This window comes from Xiphophorus maculatus, chromosome 11 (assembly GCF_002775205.1).
Source record: "Xiphophorus maculatus strain JP 163 A chromosome 11, X_maculatus-5.0-male, whole genome shotgun sequence".
Classification (NCBI taxonomy): Eukaryota; Metazoa; Chordata; class Actinopteri; order Cyprinodontiformes; family Poeciliidae; genus Xiphophorus; species Xiphophorus maculatus.
The window spans coordinates 26,354,797-26,382,498 of NC_036453.1; the positions used below are offsets into that span (position 1 = coordinate 26,354,797).

At 39.9% G+C, this 27,702-nt stretch overlaps 2 protein-coding genes across 2 annotated transcripts; one reads left to right on the forward strand and one right to left on the reverse strand.

Annotated features, from left to right (window-relative positions):
* Positions 1-7,463: 7,463 nt before the first annotated feature.
* On the forward strand, positions 7,464-22,961 carry LOC102225395 (ribosomal protein S6 kinase beta-1-like). The gene is made up of 15 exons (XM_005812323.2): positions 7,464-8,198; positions 9,061-9,104; positions 11,419-11,539; positions 14,320-14,388; positions 14,551-14,698; positions 14,826-14,883; positions 15,154-15,254; positions 16,394-16,484; positions 16,572-16,662; positions 16,780-16,887; positions 17,538-17,600; positions 17,683-17,760; positions 17,936-18,043; positions 19,999-20,111; positions 21,032-22,961. The coding sequence occupies exons 1-15, from the start codon at positions 8,127-8,129 to the stop codon at positions 21,294-21,296; spliced, it is 1,530 nt and encodes a 509-aa protein (XP_005812380.1). The 5' UTR covers positions 7,464-8,126; the 3' UTR covers positions 21,297-22,961.
* A 269-nt stretch (positions 22,962-23,230) lies between these two features.
* Positions 23,231-27,468, reverse strand: rnft1 (ring finger protein, transmembrane 1). Its single transcript, XM_005812327.3, has 9 exons — positions 27,288-27,468; positions 26,500-26,969; positions 26,344-26,420; positions 26,147-26,247; positions 25,396-25,549; positions 25,144-25,302; positions 24,939-25,004; positions 24,721-24,822; positions 23,231-24,000 (listed from the first exon to the last, which is right to left on the reverse strand). The coding sequence occupies exons 1-9, from the start codon at positions 27,311-27,313 to the stop codon at positions 23,866-23,868; spliced, it is 1,290 nt and encodes a 429-aa protein (XP_005812384.1). The 5' UTR covers positions 27,314-27,468; the 3' UTR covers positions 23,231-23,865.
* Between the last annotated feature and the right edge of the window lie 234 nt (positions 27,469-27,702).

Here is a 27,702-nt window from a genome sequence, read left to right on the forward strand (position 1 = left end):
CATTACACAAGCTGCTTATTAGTGCAATTCTGGTAGAAATGTTGTTAAAGGGTTAATAGAGGCGTAATGTCATCAGGATGTTGTGACTTCCTGAAGGCGGAGTTTCGGAAAGAGCAGCAGTTTTTAAAGAGACAGAGGCATAGTTTCAAATTTCAAGGTGTTAAATTATTAAGTTATATATTGCATTTTTATAACTGAAGGTAACAAAGTTACTTGACTGTACTATAAAGTGGCACTATGTGCCTGGAAAATTACATATTACTGCCCCTTAAAACTTAAATTGTTTTTTTTTCTCATGACAATCCAATTAGTAGCAATTTAAAAGTTTCGTACAAACTTTTTTTTGACGGTTTTGAGTTTACCAAGTCTGCCTTTACCAAGTCAGACCTCCATTTCATACCAAAACATTCCAATTTTATTTCCTCCATCTTCTATTGCACACTCTTAAGCAATACTATTTCATGTCCATGTTACCTTAATTGTCTTTTCCGTTTTAAAAATATTATTCTACACCCTATTTTGTTGTGGGTTCCCATTCATGGTTTGGGTCATTTGACTCTGAAATAGGACCGACTGTGATCCCTGATTGGACCAGAATAACTGTGACCGACCTCAAAAGTTGGATACTTAACAGAGTCATAAAGTTACATTTTTTTGCACTAGCAGGATAGAACATTACTTAAAGGTGAGCACAACACGTCCCCTGTCTATCAAATGAACAGATAGTCAAAGTTAAACTAAATCTGAAAAGATTAAATGGCCACTCTCTTTTTCGGAAGGGAAAAGAAAATGATAAAACACAAATCTTGCATATCTAACCAGATTCTACTATTCCATTTAGCGCCTGGACGTTAACGTGGAGGAGACCGTTTTTTTTGTTGTTGTTGTTTTTGTTAGATGTTAAACTAAAGTGGACATTTTTCTCTGAATAAGTTTAAATCTTGTTCAATAAATGTAAGACAAATGGTGATATGTCTTTGCTGATTTTAACAAATATTTTTGTTTCTGTGTTTTAACATGATGTTAAAGCATGTAAAAAAATGTCAAGGGTAAAGTATTTTGTTATTTTGAACCTTACAGTAAAATGTAATAAATACAAAATCAAAAGTTAGTTTTTTCATGGCTTTAGATCAATTCACCTGTGTTTGCTCTCATTTTGCTCTCCAACACTGCCATTTCATCTCATGCCAACACTTTCTCCACATGTACAAATCCATTGCCAAAATGTTTAAAACTCATTCTCAATTTATTAAAGTATATATTTTAGATTACTTCCATTAAGGAACCTGAAAGATTGACCCACGATTAAACCAAAAAATAAATCTGCAACTGGATGCTGGTAGGTGACACAAGTGTATCTCAATAAATTAGAATCTAATTGAAAAGGTCATATTAGTCTCCTGGGTAAGGTCTATTCTGGGGTTCTGGACAGGAGGGTCCACCGGATAGTCAAGTCTCAGATTCTAAAGGAACAGTGTGCTTTTCCACCTAGCCGTGTAGCACATTACCAGCTCTACACCTTCAGCAGGGTCTTGGACAGTTTTGGAGAGGGGAACAGGTGCTCAAGTATAAAAAAGGTGCTCTTTATGTGGCAGTTGGAACAGCTGGCTGCTTTAGTAGGGTGAGATTTATTACAGGCCACACACTACACTATATATATATGTATTTCAAAAGGGCACTTTTTGTCTAGAGGCAAAACAACAGGTGCTCTAGCATCACCTAGTGTTCTCTTTTTACACATCCACAGTCTCTGGAAGTTCATGGGAGTTCATCCAACCAGTTTACATGAGTTTGATGGGTGGTGAGTACTTCAGGAGTATGGGGCACCAGGTCTCTTGATACGGGTCTTATGTCCCTGTAGGATCGATGTCAAAGCTTGGTTCAGTTCTCTTTTTGTTGGCCTCAGCATAAACTCTCTGCTTTTTGCAGATGTTGCGGTTCTGTTAGCTGCGTTAGATTGTAATCTACAGTTTACAACCTTAAATCCGAAACAAACAGCTGTTCTTTCCCTTGTCTATGGTCGCGAGATTTGGGTAGTGACCGAAAGAACGAGATCATGGATACAAGGAGCCAAAATGAGTTTTCTTCTCTTCGTGTATGGGCTCTTCCTTAGATGAGAAGTTCGGTCAACTAGCAGGGACTCAGACTAGAGCCTCTGCTCGTCAACATCGAGAGGAGTCAGTTGAGGTGGCGCGGCTATTTGGATACTTTCCTACTCCAGGCGCATTCCTTTGGGAGGAGATCCAGAGGAAGACCCAGGAGCTGGAGGGATAATGTTTTTTCACATCAGTTTGGTAACACCTTGGGATTCCCTTGGAGAAGCTGAACCGTCAACAGTCGGTCACCTCGTTGCAAGAAGTTCATATTTGCACACACACAGCGCAGTCCACCTGGGGTCGCCCTGTCTGCTCCAGTATACATCACGCCCTAATCCTATTGGCATAACAAAACGGTCAAGGACAGAGCCCACATCTTTCTGCAGAGAACCTTCTCCATGGACAATGACTTTGCAGTTTCCATCCAGGATTTTTTAGTCATTGACAATCTTTGTAAGAATTTTGTGAAGAATCGTACAAATGTAGGTAATTCCTCATCGCCTCTAGTAAGCAAACAATTATTCCTGTTGGCAGCAGATACAAAAACTGGATAGAGGCAGCAGGCAACACTGAAGTTTGAGCATATTTTCAGATAAAACACACCCACAGACACCTGTCTTATCAGACAACACATAGCACAGAGCTCTGTGGGAAATGACCTGGGCCTGGAGTCGAAAAGTGGAGGAGGACTCCTCCTTCAGAACAAGATGGCGTAATCTTCGTCACACGACTACGTCAATGAAAGATGATTTCTGCGCTTCAGATGAAGTATGGGAGAGTCTTTAGGCTGTGCCCTCTATAAATGGATGAAAAGGTCCAATATTTTAAAATCTACTATATTATATTGTCGGTTTATTACTGTTATTTTTTTTTATTATGGGTTGCAGCTCCCAAAATGTTTCTTCTCGTACATAAAACCAATCACTGACACCTCCAAGGAAATCATAAAAAACTGTAATTTCTCAGCCAGAGACTATTTCATTAACACTACCTGGGCTAAGGAGAAAAACACTTTCACAGTCGGTCATGACTTGGGGTGTCATGTCATATACTGGTGTTTTTCCACTGGGTTTTTAGCAACTCCGCAGTCAGAGGAGAACCAGGAAAAGTTATAGAGATGCTGATTTTCATTTTCCAGCAGGACTTGGTACCACCCCACCCTGCCAGAAATGTGTACCTTCTTCAGTAACTATTATACACCTACTACTATTATCAAAACAAACAAACAAAATCTCATTTTTTCAAATCTGCTTTACTAGTCTAATCAAAGAAACCGAGGTTGAGGAGGTGCCGTCCCTGACAAGATGCTGTCCTGGGCAGTTGCCCATGTTCCCCCATCTCAGAAACCGCCACCGATCATTAGCTGTAAACCATATTCATTAAAAGTAACATAAATCGACACTTGAAATATATCACGCTCAGATAAAGCTACATAATGTGTGAGTTGAAGGGAACTGAATTACTAAAGTAAAACTAGTTGAACTAAACTATATGTTTGTATTTACTGACATGCACATGTTCTTCTTTGAGTCCCATACATACTTCCTCAGAGAACACTATGGGTAGTGCACAGAATCCGTTGTTAAGGCAGGAACAAAATGTTCTGGTGCGTGGTTGGGTACAGGATGTCCCCTATGTAAGTCATGCACCTAAAGACCAACCCTGTAGAAGCGTGACACGAGGGGTGAATTTTTTCTGTTTCTGTGTGTGTGCATGTGTGTGTGTGGGGTGGGGTGGGGGTGTGTGTGTGTGTGTGTCAGTCTCTGAAGCTCTGATCTGGGTTCTTTTTGTGGAAAGCTAACACAGCGTGGCTCCCATTGTTGTGATTATTTTGTTAAACCAGGGTGTACTGTGACTCCAAAGAGTGAGCTTGCCAATGAAGAACACAGTAAATTGAGATGATCCTGGAAACACCCAACTGCGGCGCTAACGGAGACAAAAGAAAACTGACAACTTGTTGAAGTGATCATAAACCCTTGCTCAACAGTGTGAAAAAAAACAACCTTCTGAACTCAGTGTTGTTGTGGGGTTTTTTTTATTATATGTCAAACAAATTACAGCCAGGATTCTGTCAGAAATGTTCCTGTGCCGTGTGCTGACATCAAAGCCCCATATGACATTACTCTTACCACCTTAAGCTCTCAGCCTCTGTGGCATCAGGTATAATTTTAGGGCTCTGTGCATACTGTGCATGAAACTTGTTTACTGTGCACAGTCTGTTTGTATCCTACGTGCCCATCAACATGCTGCAAACAACCACAAAGAGCAAACAAAACCAGACTCCACAGCGAACATGCTGTGCTCCCATGCAGATCATCTGGAAAGGCTTTCCTGCAGTGTTACTTCACTAGAGGACTTTTACTGCTTTAACAACCTCACCTGACCCTCCCCAGCGCTATATACCCCCTGTTTTTGACTGCAGCTTTGATGTTGAGCAGCATCCATTATCATCTCCACACCGAGCATCTCCAGCCTGCAAATCCAGTCACAAACTGAGATCTATTTATTTATTTTTTTGTGGATGGGGATTTTACGTAATATTTCTGTATTGAGTAGCAAATAACGTTGATATGGGTGAAAAGGAATGTAAAATTTGGATTTGTTTTCTTTTCTTTTTTTTTTACAAATAAAACTCTGAAAAGTCAGCCACGCATTAAAACAATTGCCACAACTTTGATACATCCAAATAAAATTCAACGCCACAAATTGCCTCCAGACCCCCACCTGCTTAGTAAAAGGACTCCACCTGTGTGTAATTTCATGTATTTTTCTTCAACAAGGAGATGGAAGTGCTTCGTGAAGATTAGAAAAGACGACTAAATGTAAAGAAAAAAAAAAAACAACAACAAACAGGCATCTGGTTATAGGATGCCTCCTGGACGCCTCCCTGGTGAGGTGTTCCTGGCACATCCCACCCAGAGGAAGACCCACGATGGAGGGACTGTGTTTCTCAGGCCTGGGAACGCCTTGGGATTCCTCCAGAGGAGCTGGTAGGGCTGGGAAGAGGGAATTCTGGGCTTTTATGCTTAAACTGCTGCTAACTTAATGGATGGGTACTACAAAACGTAGTTGATCATGTGATTTTCAAAGTTGGCGTCTATTCCACCCGGAGGATTTTATGGCTCTATTTAACCATGTGTTTAAAAGCGTACACTTTATACAAAGTGTTTTGTGGCACTGGTGGACTTTATTCACTAATAGCTGGAGAGGACATGCAGCTTATGATCTGTGGCTGAGAGTAGAACCAGGGACCACCGCATTGCAGACGGTAGCCTCTGCATATGGTGTGCATGTTTCACCACTGATCCATGTGGAGTCACGTTCATTTATTTACTTATTACTACTTTATTTAACCAGAAAAGACCCAGTGAGCATTGGAATTTAAAATCTAATTTACAAGGATGTGCTCACAGCAACATGTGTTGCATTAGAGCTGCAGTAGGTAGCTTTTTTAATATAGATATATTTTTTTATTTTATTTTTACATATTTTTTAAAACTGCCTCTATGTTGTGACAGTAATATGAGAAGCTCCTATAGCTTCTCCTTGTGCTCCCACTGCTATCTGCAGAAATCCACCACATACAGTCAAAAGGTGAGATTCAGTGAGAGCCAGGAGGAGGGTCTTTGCGCTGTCTACCACCCTTGTATACGTGCTGCTCACACCCTCCGTTTTGCTACAGCTCCTTCTCCTTAAGAGGAGCCTGCTGGGAAGGTATGAGGTAGAAAACATGCCACCTAGAAGAAGACATTGTAACGTTAGGTTGTTTCTCAACCATTTGCCTTTACGTACTGTGTAGGGGCACGGTTAGAGCATTGTGCACAAGAGGATGATTGAGATCGCTAAGACTTTCCTCCTGGCTCTGATTGGTTGTTTCTGACTGTGAACTTGATTTTTTTCACAGGTTATTTCTCTCATACTATCATAACATAGTGGCGTAACTTTAGGTGTAAACACCTAAAGACAATTTAGAGATGCCAGTTAACCGAACAGTCATGATTCTGGACTGTGAGAGGAAGCCAGAGTACCCAGCGAGAACCCACACATACACAGGGAGAACATTCAAACTCTATGCAGAAAGACCCCAGTCCTGCAGCCCACACATGCATTCAGATAAAACAAAAGTAAACTGAAATCGCCGACTCCTTCAGTCATCAGCCCTAAGCGACTGACTTTCATACTGAGCACAGGAACACAAAACAGTGTGTTGATATGCAGAATGATTGGGGGGTGGAGAGTGAATAAAAACAACACAAAACTGACCTCAAGTCATCACACGGAACCTCCACTGTCTACTGGTGTCTAGTCTGCTGCTTTTCTCAGCATAAACAGAACCGAGAACACACGCAGAAAACAGATTTTGTCATCCATCGGAGCTGGTCTTTATCACAAGGCAACAGAAGTAAAACAAACCCTGTGGATGGGATTGAAGCCAGTGGTCAAAGTGAAGCTGCCCAGCAGGGGACGTAGGGGGCTTTCCTCAGGCAGGAGGAAAAAAAAAAAAACTTTAGGTGAACCCCCACCTCTCTACCTAACCACACAAACCCACAGTAAAAGAAGCTGCGGTGAGAACTGGCCTTCCAGATTCAAAACTGTGGACAAGGAGGGGATTTCATATGAAAATTGTTTTATTTTTTCACTGTGATATCAGGTCAGATGAAGTGTAAATAAGTTGCTTTGTAAACAAATCCTTATCAGTCAGCGTTCTCTGCCGCCTCCATATTACATCAAGTGTAGTGAAGAGAAGCAGCAGATGCAGGCCAGATGCTAGAGATTTCAGTCATATATGCACCTAACCAGTTTTCCTGTTAATTCTCTCATCATTGGAAACCATTTTGTTTTTTAGGTTCACTCGAAAGAATTCTTCATGAAACTGAAGGGGGAGAAAAAAGCGACATTAACTGTATAGTTTTAGAATATGGGAAACTACAAATCAAGTGTTTCTCTTTGTTTTTATGTCTTCAACTTCAACTAGTACACTAACAGACTCTTTGGTTCCAGAAACTCACCAAGCACAATTTAGGACTGAGCTTTGACCTTTGACATATTAGGATGAAAGATTTATCTTAAAAGTAGCAGGTGGGCTTCTTTCTCAGCCTCCAGAGAAAAAACAATTCTAGTTTCTAAGCTATAAAGATAAAGGGACATTTTATATTGTGTTTACTTTGTATTTTGAGAACAGGTGCTGTTTTAATAGAGATTCCTCAAGCAATATGTAACATGTAATAATTATAACATTTTTAAACAATGTATTTAAATCAGGTTGATCTGGTTGCCTAATACAGAATTCCATGCAAAAACTAAAACTGGAATATTGTATTTGTAATAAAGACTTGGTTGAACTGCATCTCCTCTGTCTCAAGATTGTGTTTCCTAAGGACTCTTACATGTCCAATAAAGTTCTTAACCACTAGAGGGAGCAACCAACATTGGTTTTCCGGAAATTCAAGCAAGTTCGGGGACAAATTGGCATGTAAAAGGGTTATTTGCATCACTCAGTAATGTAGGGTGCTGAAGAAAAAAGTGCTGTAGACATGTCCAGGCATTTTGCGCATAAAAATAATGGAAGCAATAGAAAGAAATATATATCTTTCGCTGCTGCCATCTCCTGGTAGGACCAATATGATATGATAAACTTCATGCTTTTAAAAATAAATAAATAAATAAATAAATAAATAAATAATATTAAGCACTGTTAAAAATTAATGAAACGTTTAATTGTTTACGACTTTGAAATGAAAACACCTAATTGGATGCCTAAAAATATACATGTATATTTTGGTTTATGACAGAATAATTACTTTTTGACATGAGGTTAGAACAGTAGCTCAATTTCATTTTTGCGATGTCAATTAATTTTGATCGGCGCGGCGCACAGTAGCGTCGCGCCGCCGCTATGTGTTGTTTTGGTTAGCTTCGGCTAGCTTCATGCTTTCCTCTGTAGCCGGTTGTTGCGGTGATGGCTCTCCCATGAGGTGGGAGAGCGGGACTGCTTTTCTCTGATTAAACATTGACTCGAGTGTCGCTGACATGGCCGGGGTTTTCGACATAGACTTGGATCAACCGGATGAGAATGTCTCTGACGACGAACTTGAGGATGGGGTGAGTTTATTGCTGAGCCCGCCGTTTGCTAGCTAACTAACTAGCACTTGGCAGCTTTGCGGCCTGTACTGCTAATCTCAATTCCACGGCTTCCATTATCGGACATTTCATTACTCGCCTTTGCCTCTTAAGTTTTGCTTATGTTTAGACTTTTATAACATAATGCTGTGACGGAATTACAGGCCTATTCGAACCGCTTCCTGTGTCTGAAAAGTTAAGGTTTTTATCGATATTGAATGTAGGCACTAGATTTGAGCTGAACCCTGCGGTTAGTTTAGCTCAGTAAAACACACAGTAAAGTTGTACATAAATTCTCAGTAAATAATTAATATGGAGCTTATACTAGATCAAGTAAGCTGAAATTCAAATTCGTGATATTGCAAAACAACATAAGTGTTACTCATAAAACGCGAATACTTGTCCGACAATAGAGGTACATGCGCTTTGATGCTTTATATTAGTGTCCGACACCGCTACGTGTATTACCATGTAAATGGGCGTTAGATAAAGTTCAAACCTATTTACCTTGAAATATAGTTTATTTTGTAAATAATTCTGCGAAATTAATTATTACTATACTGAGTAACAGCATGTCATTATGCTAACATGTCTGTCCAAAATCTCTGCAGTGTTAGCTAGTTTCCCTTCCACTTTTTACTTCAGCGTCATGTTAGAAACCCCCCTTTTTGTTTTTGTTTTAAATTTAACTAAATATGTATAGATTTTATTTGTTATGAATACGAACCGAGTTTGTTTTTTTTAACTTGCTTGGACATGACTCTGCATTAGCTTCAAGTTAGCATGTATATTGGCTTTAATGTTTGTTTACATTGTTGTGTTTTGTTGTCGCTTTTGCTTTCAGACCCAGCATGGTGAATACATGGACCAATGCAGCAGCTTTGAATTGTAAGTAATGATTCACTGCAACCTGACTGATTTGGTCAGCAGTAGCAGCTACACTTTTAACACTGACCTTCCCATACAGTGGAGTTAAGCTCAATTTATTAATATGATTTTTCATATTGATCATTATGTGCTCAAATTACTTTATTTTATAAGTTCATCTAATGGCTGAATGCACTAAATGTCTCTGAGAAAGACTGGGACGTTTCCAGCAGTAACATTAACAGCTAAAACACCATCAGAGGGTTCTTTTGCATTGCTGTTCAGAAGAATTTCTTGGATCATGTTATTGAGTAATTAACCAGCAGGAAAACTTCAGCTTTGTGGTTTTCTGTAATAATCTGTGCACAATCCTGATGGAAAGCGTCTTATAGTTGTTTAAGCTGCAGCTGAAGCTCCTGATCTCTTTCAATTTAATAGAATCAAATTGAGTTGGATTCAATTCAGATTATTTATATTGCACCGATTACTCCAGATCTCCTCTCGAGGTGCAATTTTTATGCAGTCTTGGAAGCCCTTTGAAGAAAACTCTTTGGTTTTCTGCTGTCTCACTGTCAACTGAAAGATCCCAGCGAATGGGCTGTTGCATTGTGGGATGCGATAGAGTAAAAAGAAAAAAAAAAAGTAAAAAATTGTGCCACGTTTTTAATTATTATTATTATTATTATTATTATTTTGTAAAGCATAAAGCAATTCAAAACTGTGAAGACGGCTCTCTAAATAATGCGCTGTTCTTCTCAGAGAATTTTACCTGAAATATTACCCAGAAACACGCTGATATATTAAATTCTCCATATTTCCTCCTAGCTCAGAACACTGAAACCGTGTCTCAGTGAGACTGACCTGCATAAATAAAAGTTAAATGATTACTGATTACATATCAGTACTAGGGAGGCAAGTTATCGATTAAAGAGTTAATCTAAAGTTGATTACTCTAATTGACTGACTCAACGATGAATTGATATGCGACTATTTTCTTAAAAACCTGAGCTTTCTCTTGAATCGAGAAGGTCAATCGTCTTTTTTTGACATGAAGGGAAAAAAGTTTTATTACACTAAATTTAAAAAAAAAAGTAAATCATATTCTACCCATTTTTTATGTCATTAGTGTCAAATACTGACTGAGTAAATACATAATTGTGGTTTTCTCACAAGATTAAACTTACATGTATTTATAAAATATAACACAGGAAGTCACAAGTTTGCTGAAGCTAAAAATATTAGATGAAATATGTGAAATACTAAATACCCCAGACTTTATCGCCTTCGAGGCACATTAATCGTTTTTGATTGAGAAGTTGATGCTGCTCCGTCATGCAGCACGACTGAATGAGCGTCATTAAAGCGAAACTTAAGGAACTTATCTAGTTTTGAAATAAATATAAATAAATCTAAAAATATTTCAAAACAGAACCGGATAAAGTGCATTTTTCATTCCACCCCGAACTCTGGGCCGTTTCTCTTTACCGTTCTGGTAAGGCCACCATCTTTAATTCTGGCTTCGCTCAAGGATGACCAGCGGCGCCCTCTGCTGGATGGCGGCCAAACTACAACACTAAAAGAACGTCTAATCGGACGTTATTAGTTTGATTGGAACTAATTTTAATCTCGTAAACCATTAATTGACAGTTAATTGTAAGTCGATTAATTGTTTGCATCCCCAGTGCTGATATATGCTTTCTAGAAACGCATGTTGAAGCTGTTCCGTTTTCCACTGGGCTTCATCTCCTCATCTCATCAAGCAGCAGGAATGCTTAAACAAATTATCCTTCAGAGAAGAAAACGTTGCTGGCTTTTATGAGTTAAAAGTAGTAAAGCTGTTCCTTTCACGACTATTAAAACATCCTAATTAAACACCAACTGTTTAATAAGGTCAAGAATTTTTTTTTTAAAAAGTAACTTTTTTTTTTTTTGCAGTTCTTGGTGTTTTCTGGTACTTTTTACAGACATGTCTGAATAAAGCAGCGAGGAACATTAACCATTCTTACTTTAACAGACTGATCAGCAGTTTAATGCTTTAATATTGTTTCCGTGTCTTGAAATGCTTTTCAGACCTTTCAGTAGGCTAGCAACGGTTCTGGTTAAGCATATAAAAGAAAACACACAAACACAAGTCATTTTGTTTCACTCCAAAACAAAAGTAAGAAAAATGTGTGGGAGTGAAAATTTTAGCTGTACCCACTCACCTCATTTAGTCAGCTTTTGTTTTTGTATCTCTCTTTTTTTTTTTTTTTTTTTGCAAATTAGAAAGTATTTGCTCATGTTTAATTCTTTGTAAGTACTGCCTGGTAACTTGTTTTCAATTTTTGTTTTCCAGCAACATGGACGGGTGTGAAAAGTTTGAGATCTCAGAGAACAGCGTAAACAAGGGAACGGAGCAGATTGGACCGGAATGCTTTGAGCTGCTGAAGGTTTTGGGAAAAGGTGGCTATGGAAAGGTGAGGCTTCATATTTTCTGCTCTCCCTCGACCTTTTACTTTTCATTTTACATTTTTGAGTCGATCACAGTGAGGTTCGGTAGTTTTCCTCTCATTTTCAAGCTTTTGCTGAAATAGAGAACACGACAGTAGTCCAGAGTGATCCCAGTCGGTGGGGGAGTTTTACACCAAAGGGGTTTGTTACAGGAAATGTCAGCACAGCTTTACATTGTCATTGTTGTTTATCAACTCTGCAGTTCCACTACGTCAATATTTGTGTTTGTGGTTAAAAGAAAAAACAAAATGTTTGGACCCTGAACCATCAGATCTCATATTCATTACTTTCCAAAAGTATGAATAGCTTCTGAATTCTTACACATTTTGTCATGTTAAAACCACGAACTTGTTTTTATTTATTTTTTTTGCAAATTCTGAATTTAAATTTGTTGTTAGGCCCATTTACTCACATCTCGCCATAAAAAACACCATCCCTACTTCAGAAAACATGGTGGTGGCACCATCATGCTGTGGGGGTACTTTTGAGTGGTTTGAGCATCACAGGACAACTGGAAGAAAAGTAATAGATGCTGCAGAAGACCTTTGATTGCAGCGGAGAATATCCTCTCACCATGTTAATAACCGTAATCATGCAACTACAGCTACAGTTAATTGGTTTAAATAGAATGGACTAGTCGAAGTCCAGAACCGAGGTATTTTTTTCTATTTGTTTAGAATAATCTGCAAACATTTCAACTTGTGTTTTTTTTTTTTGTATAATATAATTTCTGCAACAAGGCAGTTTAAAGTGCTTTACTCCATTAAAAACGTACATTAACCGATTATGAAACAAGCAGTGAATAATACATTTTGTCAAATGTCATCAGCAAATCCAGTTATTATGAATCAAAGACAGTTCTAAACTGGTGGGGTTACTTTTAGACTTGACTTAAAGAACGTCAATGTTTCAGCAGGCTTGCAGTTTTCTGGAAGTCCAGATGTGTGGAGCACAGAAACCGAGTGCTGCCACACATTTCAGATAATTTGGGTGAAAAAAATAAAATAAAATTACATTGCACACTGATGTGCTCTTTTTTTGTTGTTGTTGAACATCACAGAATATCTTGCGGTTGTAACAGAACGTGTGAGAAAGTTGAAGCAGCAGGAATATATATATGGAAGTTACTGGAAGGCTCCTCTGCTGCTGTAAATGCTTTTGGCGTAGCGACGGCGCCCTGTTGCTACGCCAGTCCTGGAAGCGGTGAGCCGTGTCCTCATTGGTTTATTTTTGTAATAGCAGGGATGCGTCTTAATCGTCACAGGAAGTGGAAAAAACGTGAAAGTCAGAGCAGTTACTTGTTGCTGACTTCGATGAATCGTTCTGCTTAACAGCAGATTCCGACGTCATTTCAAGTGGAAATCCCCCCAGTTTGTCTGGAATATGTCTAATTACGCTCTAACCTCGGATTATTATCTAATCGTCGTGTCTACTTCTGGTAAATGAACTTAAACTTATTGCTGTGGCTGGAAACGTTGCTGCTGCTGCTGTTGTTGTTGTTATTGTTGTCCTCCACCCCCTGCTCAGGTCGGCCCTCACAGCGAGCGCAAATACCAGCCAGATGCATTAAACAAACTACCTGTGTTCTCGTTGCGATGACTGCATAGTTTATTACTGGGACATGGCTCATGATTAACCGCAGCTCACATCAGCCATAGCTATTACGTCTTCAGGAAACATTGTTTACAGCTGGCAGGTCCTAGAAATACCTGGAATGTAATTGCTGGTTGTGTTTTAAAATAATTGTGGTGAATCTGGTGGAAATGCCTCAAGGGCGAAACACCGCCGCACGACACGCGCCGCAGCAGTAACTTCTGTGACACTCCATTATGTTCCTTCAAAGAGCAGAACTTGCATTAATCCATTAGATTTTATTCCTGCTCGCTCCACGCATGACGCTGCAGTTCCAGTTTTCTCCGAAGACTGAAATCATGTAGCCCTGTTTGATATTAATGCTTTCCTGTTCTATGGTGTGATTTTAATTTGACAAGTAATTTGGTTTGCATTTGATGTTGTCATTCCAAATGGTGCAACTCTGCCACCTGCTGACGTAAATCAGCTCCTGCAGGTCTTTGAAACGTTAGTTAAGCCTGCTGCCAAGAATAATCACGATAGATTAAAGTGAGCACTGTTATGACGTATGTTTCTTTTCAAGGGAAATTTTGTTTGTAGAGACGTAATCCATTTTATTTACGGTTCCAGTTGTGTGTGGTTTTTGATACTGTTTATTGTTTTTGGTTGTTGTTTTGGATATTTAAGATATCTTCCAGTTTCAGAGTTAAATGTTCTTTACAAAATGAAAGTTTATTGGTACTTAAAAGTGCAAATTTGCATTATCATGCTATTATCAATGTCTTACTTGAAAATGGTCTCAAAATAACGACATGATTGTTTATTGATAAATGGCTTTTGACATGATGAATGTTTTGTTTTCTGTTTTCTATGTCTTTTTAGTAAGTTGTTTTATGTTTTTTACCTTTTTATTTTATTATCATCCTTATTATTACTATTGTCTCGGTTTATTATTATCTGTCCCTAGTGTAAACATGTTGTTTTTTTTGCGTTTTTTAGTTGAAGCTAAAGAGATTTGACATTTAGATAGTGTCCTACATAACAGTATATTAGAATAGAAAACCATTTTAAAGCCTTCACACAATGGTGAGCTCATAGTGCTGCATTGCTGGTGTGTTTTCAGCTTCAGACTGACTGATTCTTATCGCTTTTGAATTATTTTTTTTTTTTTCAGGTCTTCCAGGTTCGCAAAGTGACAGGCGCTGCCTCTGGGAAAATCTTTGCCATGAAAGTTTTAAAGAAGGTCAGTGGATCTACTTTCTCTAGTTTCCTCTCATACGTCAGAGGCAACCTCTAATCTGCACGCGCAAAGCAAATATACTCAGCGGGGAACAATCAGTGGGTTATTATTCCGTGCATATTCGAACTCTTGAGCAGCGCAGCTCTTGTTTCTCTTCCTTCCCAGGCCATGATTGTGCGTAATGCAAAAGACACAGCACACACCAAAGCAGAGAGGAACATTTTGGAGGAGGTGAAGCATCCCTTCATCGTGGACCTCATCTATGCCTTCCAGACTGGAGGAAAGCTCTACCTGATCCTGGAGTATCTGAGCGGTAAGCACGGCGGATTATAGCTCATGTTCTGCCATGGTTTCTATAAATATGGGGCATAACGTGCTTATCAAACATTGGGTAAGTTTATTTATGTAATAGATCTTGAAACAGATTGTGGTGACTGCAGGTGGAGAGCTCTTTATGCAGCTAGAAAGAGAGGGGATCTTCATGGAAGACACGGCGTGGTGAGAAAAATCTCCAGCTACAGACACTGAAAACACATTAATTAGAGGGGGGGAAACATGCAAAAGTCTCCACAGTCCTGTTAAAAATCCAGGTTTTTGTGATTTTAAAAAGTCAGACCAAAAGAAATCATTTGAAAGGTATTTTCACGTTTGATGTAGAAAATCAGCTAAGGGATTTTGGCACTCCCCTAATTTATGCCAACTGTTTTTGTAACCATTTGCTAAAATTACGGGTTCCCGCCGTTGCTAAAGTGTTTTTGCCATTGACAGTTTCTATCTGGCGGAGATCTCCATGGCGTTGGGTCATCTGCACCAGAAAGGGATCATCTATAGAGACCTGAAGCCTGAGAACATTATGCTCAACAACAACGGTACAGACGGCTCCCTAGACTGAGGAGTGCAATCACGTTCACACACTTTTAAAACATCTGTACGTTGTGCTGAAGACCTTTTACGGGGTTTGAAATTAGAAGCATGGAAATATTTATCAAAGTGCAAACTTTTGGAGTAGAAGCCGACATGTTGGATACCAACTTCTGGTCACTGATTGTGACTTAACAATGCCGTGTTAGTTGCCGTGGGTGATATGGACTTCAGGTTTTATTACGATGCCGAGTTTTGCCTGGAAAATCTGCTAAGCCCACTTGTCGTGTTTTTCTATGAAAAATATTAAGCAGGAAATGTGAAAATATTCCTGCATAATTATGTTACTGGAAGACATTGACAACGTTTAAAGATACAACTTGTTGTCTTAAAAACAATAAACAAAAAAAAACAATATGATTAAATTTGGCAGATTTTTTTCACTTATAAAAAATGGAAAAAATTATAAATGGAAAACGCTCAGCCAGTGGAAGTAGTCGTTTTTTAAAAAAATCAATATTTGAGAATTATTGACCTAAAATAAGTTCTTATATCTTGCTGAAAAGTTAGTTTTGTCTTATTTCAAGGGTACTCAGACATTTGCACTCGAAACCAGGCAAAAATACGTGGTAAGATTGAATGTTTTTTCAGTGTTCGTGAACAGAATTGTTTTCTTGTCGAAAGTTGCACTCATCTCCACCTGCTGCCAGCTTTGAGTAAGCTCTGCGCTGGTGGCAACAACATCCCCTCTCGTTTAGAGAAGATCCCGAAGTCTTCTTCACGACAAAATGGAAGCCTGGTGTCCTAAATTTTCAGAGTTTACATTTGGTGCGTGTGTTTCTTCAGAGGAAAACCATGATCCCAAAACACATGTGGTCCGGTTTGCTATCAGATTGAAAACATTGTGCGTTATCCCCATAAAAGCTCCCGGCGCAAGTTAGCAAAACCCGGCATTTGCATCTCTGCCAAAACCTTTTGACCATGACCGTGCGCATTCTTACATCTGACGTTGATATTTGTATCACGTGAGGAACCTGATTCGAATCAGTTGTGAGTGCACCAAACTCACAGGCCTCCGTACTTTAACGATTTATTGATCACCTGGCGTCTAGGTGGCTCCTGAAGCAAGTCTTCTTCTGCTTTGCAGGACATGTGAAGCTGACAGACTTCGGTCTGTGCAAAGAGTCCATCCACGACGGAACGTACACCCACACTTTCTGTGGAACCATCGAGTACATGTACGGTAGTCTGCTGTCCTGCAGTCCCTGTGGATTAATTTGAGCTGCAGATGTTGAGGCGTGTGAACGATGTCCTTCCTTCCTCAGGGCTCCGGAGATCCTCATGAGGAGCGGGCACAACCGCGCAGTGGACTGGTGGAGTCTCGGAGCGCTCATGTACGACATGCTGACTGGAGCAGTAAGTCTGTACCGATCTCCTTTTTTTATTTTTTTTGTTTGTTTCTTCATAGCTCAACTCTTGAAGTAACAAATCCAAGAAGAAAAGATCAGTTTCTGACCAACCTTTCTCTGTCAGCCTCCATTTACAGGTGAAAACAGGAAGAAGACCATTGACAAAATCCTGAAATGCAAACTCAGCCTTCCACCTTACCTCACATACGAAGCCAGGGAACTCCTGAAAAAGGTGAGCTGCTCAATGCCTCGCTAGAACTGATGATTATCTTAGCAATCGGTTAATCTATTGGTTATTTTGTCGATTAATCGGATAAAAAAAAATTCCACAGATTATTTTCATTTGACCACTGGAGACTTTTTTTTATACAATGTTAGAAATACATGAAAAGATGCAAATAAATAATTAAATTAGTTTTCTACGTAAGAAAATAAACAATTCATTGCCTAAAATGCAACAACACAATATTCCTTTAGTAAATCTGATCTGAGTGAAGGCAAAACAAAGGTGTTTATATTTTAAAAAGCAAAATATATTTATTTTTGTACAGTTTTGGCTTTCTGTTTTGAATTGTCGTTTTTGACTCCGTATACTCGAGTTAACGATTAATTGATTATTAAATTACTTGACAATTATTTCAACAACAGATTAATCACGATTAAACGGATTAATCGCGATTAATCGTTTCATCCCAACCAGAATGCTTCAACCTGGTGGGGATGAAACTCCACCACAGGTCTGAAAAAGACTGTATTTGATTATTGACACCTGGCAAATTTATCAATGACAGGGGGGGGGGAGTTTCATTCCGGGAAAACTGTGGAATGTAAAAACGTCTAACGAAGCTGGGAAATCCCCTCTCCAACCTGTTTTCTTCCCAGCTGCTGAGACGAAATGCCTCAACACGACTCGGCGGTGGATCCGGTGACTCTGCTGAGGTCCAGGTAAACACATCCATCTGCATCCTGACGGTTGAAACACTTCGCCTGTGGTGTATCTGAAGGGAGAAATGACGTTTCCTTCCAGGCTGACCCGTTCTTCCGGTTTATAAACTGGGACGATCTCCTCGCTCGCAAAGTAGAACCTCCCTTCAAACCATTTCTGGTGAGTCTTTTTTTTTAAATTTCCTTTCCATTTTACTGCTAACAGTTTTGCTAGTAGAAGCTTTACAGACATTTCTGCAAATAATATCCCAGTTTTGTGACAGGCTTGTGTCGTAGAAATCAATGATGACCCCTTTTAACTGCGCGGTGATAAACATTTTGGCTTCTCCTGGCAGCAATCAGCTGACGATGTCAGCCAGTTTGACTCCAAGTTCACCAGCCAGACTCCAGTGGACAGCCCCGACGACTCCACGCTCAGCGAAAGCGCTAATCAAGTCTTCCTGGTGAGTTCGACGGAGCGGCACACCGTCTCGGTTAGAGAAGTGCTGGGTGATAAATAGGTCTTATTTTCGCTCTTTTTTAAAAATATTTTTTAGCTCAGAGTGATCTTAGCACGCAGAGGGCCGCCATTTTGTTTGACAAACGTATTTTACAGCTTCTATTTATGTGGACTTTGAATTCAGGTCAACTCTATGATGGAATATTAGGGCCACGCTCAGATTTATTTTATGAGAATAAAGCCATAATGTTACTAGAATGCAGTCGTATTAATACGCAAATAAAGTCTTAATATTACCAGGATATAGTCGTAATATTCAGAGGATGGAGTGGTAACTCAAAAAAAAATCATACACCCCAAAAAATAATTACCTGAACTGTTTTCTCATTAAAGTGACTTTTTTTTATTATTTTAAGATGTTCTTCTGGTAAAATTGCGTATTTATTCTGCTATTATTATGACTATATTCTTGTAATTAAACTAAAATCTTTGTGGCCTGGCTCCAATACTCCGTGGTACAACCTGTGGTAGGGGTGCACCGATAAATCGGCCCCAATTTTCCTTAAGTTTGGGAGAACGGTGATCAGCCAATCTCTGTTGCATATGAAGCTGATATTCTTTGCTGTGAGAGAGAACTGACAGACCAGCACAACCTCTGACTTCTGGATGTGCGCGGTTAACAATAGCCCTGAGTGTCTTCACATCCTTAAAGTCTTATATCCATGTAGCAAAAGTTAAGGCTTTGAAATGTCTTAACTTCATTTTAAAACGTTAGTTGACCTTAAATTGTTTTTGCAGTGTTCATGAGCAGAATTGTTTTCTTAAATTTTGTCTGGGCATGACTTTTTAAAACTGAATATTCTGTTTAGTTTTGTTTTTTTTCTCAGGACTTTTCTGTCAGGCAAAAAGTTTAAGTCACACTCGGGCATCTTCGCTGTGTTTGCTAGCATACCCGTGCTAGCTAACTAGCTTTTTCTTTTGCATCTATCACGAGTTGGCTAGATAGACAATGTTTGTTCATTTCTGTTGAGGTACAAGTCTTAAAGTCCAATCATACGGGTCTTGTAAAGTCCCGTATGACCCGCAGAAACGCTGTGGTCACCCCACTGTTGCCAACTTGTTAACTTATATATTTAGCAAGTTTTTAAGACAAAAATAATCTGAATCAGTAGGTCAAGATTTTTAAAGGTCATCCATCGACCACAAAACTGCACTTGGGCAGAGAAATGGTTTCCTCCACACAAAATCACACAGCTATTATAACATGTAGGAATAAGACCGATTGGTTCTTCTGTCAGGACAGATCAAGCTTTAAACTGTCTGACTCATGTCAACAGTATCCTTCTTGGTGGATCTCTAGCAAAAAAAAAAACAAACCCAAAAAACATTATTGCCACTTAAGTGTCGAATGGCTTATACTTTATTGATGTATAAGCCATGTAGTCATCGTCTTTGGCGAGGACTACAGCAGAAGAAACAAATCCAACACGATGCCTCCTGACCCTTTCAGCTCCCTGATGGCACCATCATACAAGGAGATCTGCTGGATGCTGTTGACAAAAATTCTTGTTTCTTTCCTAAATCTTGAACTTAATGTCCCTGATTTCAAGTATAAATCCCAAACTGTCTGCGATTTGGTTTGCATTTATTCTGCAAGTAAACGTAGAAAAGAAAAAGAGCAGTTTTGTCCGTAATGTCTCTCCTGTTTCTTTTTCACCGATCATTGTCTTACGAGAACCGGTTAATGCCTCCCATGTGTTTTACACACACAGACAGACACCCCCGCCTTCCCTCCCCAGTTTTCCTGGAAGCTTCTCGCCCTCTTCCACCACATTGCATGTTATGGTTTACTCAGTTTCATTGCTCATCATCAGCTGTGGGTTGTTTTTGGAAATCTGGTCTTTGAAGAGGTGGGACTCAGATGTCTCTCTTGTTTGTTGTCCCTCTCCTCTGCTGCAGGGTTTCACGTACGTAGCTCCGTCTGTGCTTGAGAACCTTAAGGAGAAATTCTCCTTCGAGCCAAAGGTCCGCTCCCCACGGAAGTTCCCTGGAAGCCCAAGGACACCTGTGAGGTAACCGTGCTGTTTTTGTCTCGGGTTTTGTTGAATCACCTCGGTCTTTGACAAGTTTTTCCAAAACAAGTCTCCCCCTCGTTGATGACTCATTTGCTGACTGTGTAAATGTAGCTCGCTGGGCCTTGCTGCAGCTGTGGTCAGAGCATAGTTAAGTAATACGTTTGCTCTGAGTCTGTAGATACTCCGATTTCCAATCATTGGCTTTTCTAAAGTTGCTCAATTAGCCGATTCTGTTTTCTGTTAAAGAACTGTTGCTGAACTGCGATCATCACGTAACCAGTCAATTGTCCCATTCGGATCGTAGCTGTGCAAAACTCAATATGAATCACTTTGCCCTTTCTCATCATCCAGCTTTATCCATCAGAGTCTCAGGTCCTTCGTGCTTTCAGAGCAGACTGTTGAGATAGCAGAACCAAAGGGGGCGGAGCTTACAACCTCGCAGCGTTTCCTTCATTGTAGGCTTTTGTTCTTTTATTGAAAGCATCTGCTATCTGCATCAGATTGTTTGTATGCTAATTATGCCAGTAACAATGTGTTCCTACAACAAAGTAGTAAGGCCAGACTAAGAATTTATTTACTTTTTAAATTATGAGAATAAAGTCAATATTATGAGGAAAAAAAAGTCGTTTTAATGAGAAATAAAGCTTTGATTCAGTTATCAAGATCTGATGTTACCAGTTCGGCAAGTCTTTGTGTTTTGTTTTGTTGTTGTTTTTTTCTTAAATAGGCCATTTTGGTTGTTTGAAAATCCCGCTACTGATAATATCTTGATGCTGATGTGTTGAAAGAGAAAGCATTTCCTGATTTGTGAAACCGATACCAAAACTGTGGCGCTGGTTTAATGATATCCACAAAGCTAACACTGGCCACCTTCACCACATTCTCCAGCATTTGTCACTTCTTCTGTGGTTCCACAGTCCGGTGAAGTTCGCCAGAGGGGACTGCTGGCCCCACGGGCCCCCGCTGACCGATGCGCCAGCCCTGCTCTCCCTCAGCAGCTCTGGGGACCAACCCATGGAGGTTTCCACGCCGGAGCAAATGGACATGAGCAGCGGCTTCACCACAGAGACCTCCGCTCCCCTTCCCATCAGGCATCCCTCCGGCCTCCACGCGGGGTCCTACAAAAAGCAGGCGTACCCCTTGAACTCCCGGCGGCCAGAGCACCTGCGAATGAACCTATGACACTCGGCTTATCTGTGAACTCCTCTCCTTTTTGCTTTTTTATTTTATTTTATTTCATTTTAGATTGTTTCTGAAACTTTTTGACTGACCACTTTGACGCAGATCACCAGCTCTTCCAGCAGCGCCTTCTCCACTGGCGGTGGTCTCGGTTGAACTCGGCCGGCATTATATGATTTTACTGGTGCTCTTTTAACTGCGGATCTGCACTGTTTTTTCCTACAATGTTCTTTTTCTAGGACAGAAAGAGTTTATTTCTCCTTTAATACGCCGTTTTCAGGCGATTTAAAAACATGCTTTGGGATCACGTATTTAGTCGTTAAACCTATCAGACGGACCAATCATCAATCCCTGTTGTTTTTGGGTCAGAGTGGGTAGGTGCTTGATGGTAAAAAAAAAAATTATTTTAAAAAGCATCTATACAAAGAAGATTTCCATTCCCAGTCATGAGCAAACGCTGGCGCTGCTTCTTGCCGTGTAACTGGAATGTTTGCCGCTGGGCTTTTCTGCAGAAGCGGCTTTGTTTTGAATGTAAACGTTCCAGAAATGTTCATCTTCATCTTCTCCACTTCCTCCATGTAATGACTCCCGAGACTGTAATCCAGTGCGGTGTCATTGTTTTGTGCAGAAACAGGTTTTCAGTGTTAAAGGGAGAAATTTTTTTATTTAATTTTTTAAAATTATTTTTGGAAGCTGTGTTGTACGAACTGTGGAGCTAAGCCATTTGACCCCCTTCTTATATCAAACTGACCGCATGGTGGGTGGCAGATTCCCCGTCTCTCGCAGTCCGAACACTTGGGAATTTCCTAAATGGGCCAAACGCACTGTTCCAATTAGCCTGCTGCTGTTGTTTCTGGGAAATTTTGGAAAACAACTGAAGAATCACCGAGTTATCAACATTGAATGTTTTGTCCATATTTTATATGTATATTTTTTTTTAACATACTGACACTGTTGTACTTATTTTTTTTTTATTTTTCTTATTATTTGCATCATTTATGTTTTTGTAAGCAGTGATCAAGGCTGCAACAACAGATTAGTGTTTGACTGAACTGACTTTATTTCATATAGATTCCTGTACTCCAATCAGTCACTCCTCTTAGTTTATTTTTAATTTATTTCTAGTGCCATTTTGCTTCCACTGCATTAAGCACTCTATGCAAAATGACGTATTTATAATGTAGTATTAAGAGCTACAGAATGTTGGGGTCTTTTTCTCACAGTAATGATGTACAGTGTAATTTTTCTTTCCATCTAACTCATCTTTTAACCTCTGATGGAGCTGGTTTTATTTAATATTGGCAGTATTTATTTTGTGAAACATTATTACATCCATAAGGGATATTTAAAGTAAAAAATAGTTTTTTCTAAGACTGTTTTATTGCAGATATAAACCAATGGGAGTGGCATTGTGCCTTTAAGTTGCAGTGTACATGATTGATGTACAGTTAGCTGTAAATGGGATTAGCTTCTGGATTAGGCTTGGATTGATCCCCAACTTTCACTCTTAACAGATGTGCACTTCTTTGCTGTCCAACATTGGTGTGGGACGTTCTGACTGGAACGACTCTGAAGCACCTTCCACATCTCGTCAGCAAATCTAGGAATGGCGACATGTATCATGTACATAACGGAATCAGAATTAAAGCAATGGTTTGTAAATCCTGATGGCTCGATGGATTGCTTGGCATGCACAGTGGAGGGAGACGGCAACAAAGTTTTCCATGCTTTTTTTAGTGTGGAAATCTGTACAAATAAATTGGAAAACAATTTTGAGGGGAAAAATAAACCGAACTGAACGTGGTTGGATGAGTGTTGGTGGCCTTAAATACTTTTGCTTCATCAGAACGTCACATTTTTACAGCAAACGGAGCAAAAGCTGTTGGATCAACAGAAATCTTCCAACAAATCGACATGTCAAATTTGCACAAAGAAAATCAAATGTAAATCTTTATTCAGATAATTGATGAATAAAAGTGAAGTTATTTTAATACATAAAATAGAGCCCAATCTTTGGTCTTTACAAAAAGAGTGAAGTCACCCCCATAGAAAAATAATTTATGTGAAAATCAATCTCAAAAGTTGGAGTTTAAATCAGACATGAAAAAAAGCACACCAAGATCTTTGCCCAGAGTAGAGGTTTGCCTTGTTTTACATTTATCAGTTCACCAGTGCTGGATGGAGAAAAAAAATAAAAAATTGTGTATTTGTTCCGAGTTTTAAATACTTGATGCGATTCTTTTAGTATCCCGTGTCGTAAACTATTCCAGCAGAATCAATTCCGACACCTGGAAGGTTTATTTTGCCCTAAAAGGTGAAACAAATGTGACTACTACTCAAAAGGAAACTGAAAGTACATTTTAAAAAAATACTTTAGGACGCCCGTCAGATTTCTCTGGAAGAAGAGATGAACGGGTAGAAAACCACGCCACCTTCAGGAAGCCTCGTCCACTGAATAACGCGTGTTCAACAAGCGCTGGTGAGGTTCGGAAAGGAGAAAAAAAAGCCGGATTATAGAAAAATTAATACCGCTGTCCCACATGCACACACTTGGTGGTCTGTGCCTGGTGAATCAATAAATCTGCAGGTGAGGAGAAGTCGCTCCGTCCCTCCACTTGTACACCTTGTCTGTGATGACGGTGCGGCAGAGCGGGCAGCTCTTCTCCCGGTTAAACCACAGAGCAATGCACTTGTCACAGAATACGTGCTGCGCAGGAGAAGAAGAAAAGCAGGTTAGCAACTTCTACATTTGCAGCACTCCGGCAACTTGCTCCATGCGTTTGGCCGCATTAAAAAACATTTACTAAAATGTGTGATGATTTGGTTTTCGGATTATTAACAGATTCTTGCATTATTTTGGTTTTGAGAACTTTAAATAAATAGTAACTAATCGAGATATTAGTTCTCATGTTATTTTATATTATATCATAATTTGATACACCAATATTGAGTGATCCAAGTCATAAAAAGTATTTAAAAACTTTATTTCTGCTGATGCAGAATGAAACAATACCCAGTTTTTGTTAGGGATGCATCGATCCACTTTTTTCACTTCTGATACAGACACCGATATCTGAGGTTCATTATCACTGAATTGATTTAAAACGTTTCCTTTTTTTAAACACAGAAATAAATTAGTTAGAAATGTATTTGATAACTCTGCACCAATACAGCGCACTTAGATACATCAATAGCTTCACAAGCTTGGTCAAACATGTAAAAATACCTGGAACAAACCTTACAAATTCTTCAGAAAGTGGAATTAGGAGATTTTAAATTTAATGTAAAATACATATAATATGACATCACTCAGATCAGGACCAGACATAAATATCGAATCGGTGCATCTCTAGTTTTTATACATCTGAATGACCTGGCAGCTACTGATTCTGTCTGCATTAAGCCAACTTGTGTTATTTTCCTTTACCTGGCAGATGAGAACCCGAGGGTCTCTGTATTCTCCTTGGCAGATGGGACACACGTCTCCAGCCTCACTGCACTGAGCTCGTGTTGCTGCAGAGCCTGTATGCTGGAGCAGCATTAAAAGTATGAAAAAAATATGTGTGAGCCGCACACACACACACATCTGTTTGGAAGCCGTGGTTGTTACCGCTTCGATGAAGAGAGAAGGCGTTTAGCACTGACCTCGCCTGCTAGAAATATCCTCACAGTTTTCAGTAAAGATGTCCGCTGGTTGTACAACCCCAAAAGCTAAAAACGGGAAATGTTCAATGTAACAGAAATCTAGACTTTGCTTCGATTTTTAAAAAAATCTTTATTTAGGGTTACAACATCAAAAACTAGAGAGAGGAAAATAGTCACTATACGCAGCATAAATCTAGAGACCCACCTTCAGTATGAGGTAGAATAAAGCCAACAGGACCCCAGTTGTGAGCCCAGAGACCCCGTCAGACTCCTGGTAGCTAACCAGGTAGCGGAACCACAGTGGAACAGGCGCTGTAGCTTGGTGCACTTGACCCAGTTCCTCAGTCAGCATCAGCCACCGGCCCTGCACACGGAACAACCCCTCAGACACAACCGCTCAACATGAATCAGCTTTTTCTTCTCTTAAACTACAATCGAAGAAACCTGCCGGTCATACCTGGGTTCTGTAGGTAACGAGTGCTGACGGAACCAGCAGGATAAGGCACTTTATTCCCATAAAGAGGAACTTTATAATGAAGTTGGTGATCCCGACTGCCCAAAGGATCTCCCAGAAACCCAGCGGCTCGATGGTTGGACTCAAGAAGATGAGGCTGGAAGGAAGTTGATATTCGAGTTACACAACGTAATGCTCTTATAGTTCAGACTTGGACTTCTAAAGGCTTGCAAAAGTACCATCCGGGCAAGAATCCTGTAACGTTTTTCTCACAGTTATGCGTTACTTTATGCAGTGGCGCCCCTAAATTAGTTATTGAAATTACTATTTCAATAATCAATTCTTCATAATTAATCAGATTTATTTTTTTCAATGCTGTTATGTATAAAGAGAGATTTTTTTTTCACCTGGTCTATGAAGATTTTCTGGGGGTGCCACTGACTTTATGTTTACCACATGCTATCGATAAAATACAGAACAAAGTTCAAAGAATACGAATACTTCGGCAAGCCACTGAGTCACCTGCTCCTCTTAGGGATAATGTATCTGAAAAATAATACAGATCAATACTGATGGGGGCTCGCCAGAGTGTCTCCTCTTAAGTTAGTCTTTAGGTTTTACGGCATAAAGGGACAATTTGCCCCTCGGGCCCATACTTTTGGTTCTATGTTTGGGAGAATATCACGGTTTTTAACCAAGTGTCTCTTCCAAAAACATTTTAAAAGAAAATGTGAAACAAGTGAGTAAGCCTTACGAGAAGTAAAGTGTCTCTGAGAGAAAAGTGTAGTACAGCAGGAGCGTGGAGGAGATGAGGAAGACAAGCAGCCATATGCAGCGCAGCTTCGAGTGACGATCCTGTAGGTGTACAAAGGAGGAACATTTTCTGGGATTTTGAAAGCAACATTGATGAATGTATCGTTCTGGAGCTTGGAAACTAACACTGGAGCTTACCTGAAGAAAGACTTGAGTTTGAATGTTTTTATTCACATATAAAAAAGTTGTCAGGAGGCCCACCCCAACTGCTAAACCTGGGAGAAGAAGAGAAAGCGTACCGGTTGACCTGTGCTCACAATTTACACTAATATTGTTATCCTAACTCGTCCTCACCCAGAACATGCTGTATGACCAGCTTAGCGCACAGTATGACGAGGAAGGGAAGACTTTTTTGGATCCAACGGAACAAGCAGCGAAGCTCAGTCAGCGAGGCACTGGGCTCGCCAGAGTCCCCGTCAGGGTCCGGTGGGTCGAGCTCAGGCTCTGAGTTAGAGTGGAGCTGCCCCCGACTGTGTCCGTGTGAGTGGGGGTGGGCGTGGGAGTGCGTATGGGAGTTGACCCTGGACCTCCTGGACGATGCGCCTCCATTTGAGTCTCCAGAAGCCCCGGTCATGGATACCCTGACCTCGCTGCTGTCAGCGTTGGAAGCAGCAGCAGCAGTAGCAGTAAATGGTGTCCCAGTGAGAAGCTCTGGTTGTAGATTTAAGGATAAACCGTTTCCTGCAAGAACACCCCGTTCACTTGGATTAGGCTGCATTACAGCAGGAGACTCCCTCAGTTTCAGTGCTCTTTTGGAATCAGGCCTAGAAGGAAAACAGACCTGTCAGACAGTGTGTGATGTTCATGGTTCTGCAGCAGAAAATTATGTAAGTCAGTATTTATTTATATTTTTTACTTATTTACTCAACTGTCTCGCCATATTTAATAAGACTGATTAACAAAGTGACCAGCAAATATCCAAATAAAGTTTTCAGGAGTGATTTCTATTAAACGCTAGAAACTAATTCAGATAGTATCCACTTTAGCAGCTCGACAGATAACACAGCTAACACTTTCCTCACCACAGCTAGCTGTTAGCAGCTAACAGCTGTTTCCCATCAGTTCATAAAGCTCCAGCTCACCTGTCATTCTGAACCCGCAGCTTCATGATAACCTTCTGGCCGCCATTTAGTACAAAACCCGGGTGTCCAAACGAAAGAAACGCAAAACTAAACGAAAACAAAAAGCAAAGCTGAGCTGCTAGCTTCTAAGCTAAGTGGTTCATGTAAGACATTTTGACGTCGAAAGCGTCACAGCCTTCTTTTCTCTCCGGTCTCTGCGGGTGTAAAATGTAGCAATACCACCACCTACCGGACATGTTTTGTAACTACAACTCCAACCTTGTAACAACCGAAATGCATCAGTAGAACCACCGAGTTACGAGTGGCGTTGCTTTTATGAATTACAGATTTGTTTTAATCCACAGCCATACATTTCTGACACTATTGGGGACCACTGCATGGTTCTGCTGGAGAATATAATTCTCTATTATGTTTA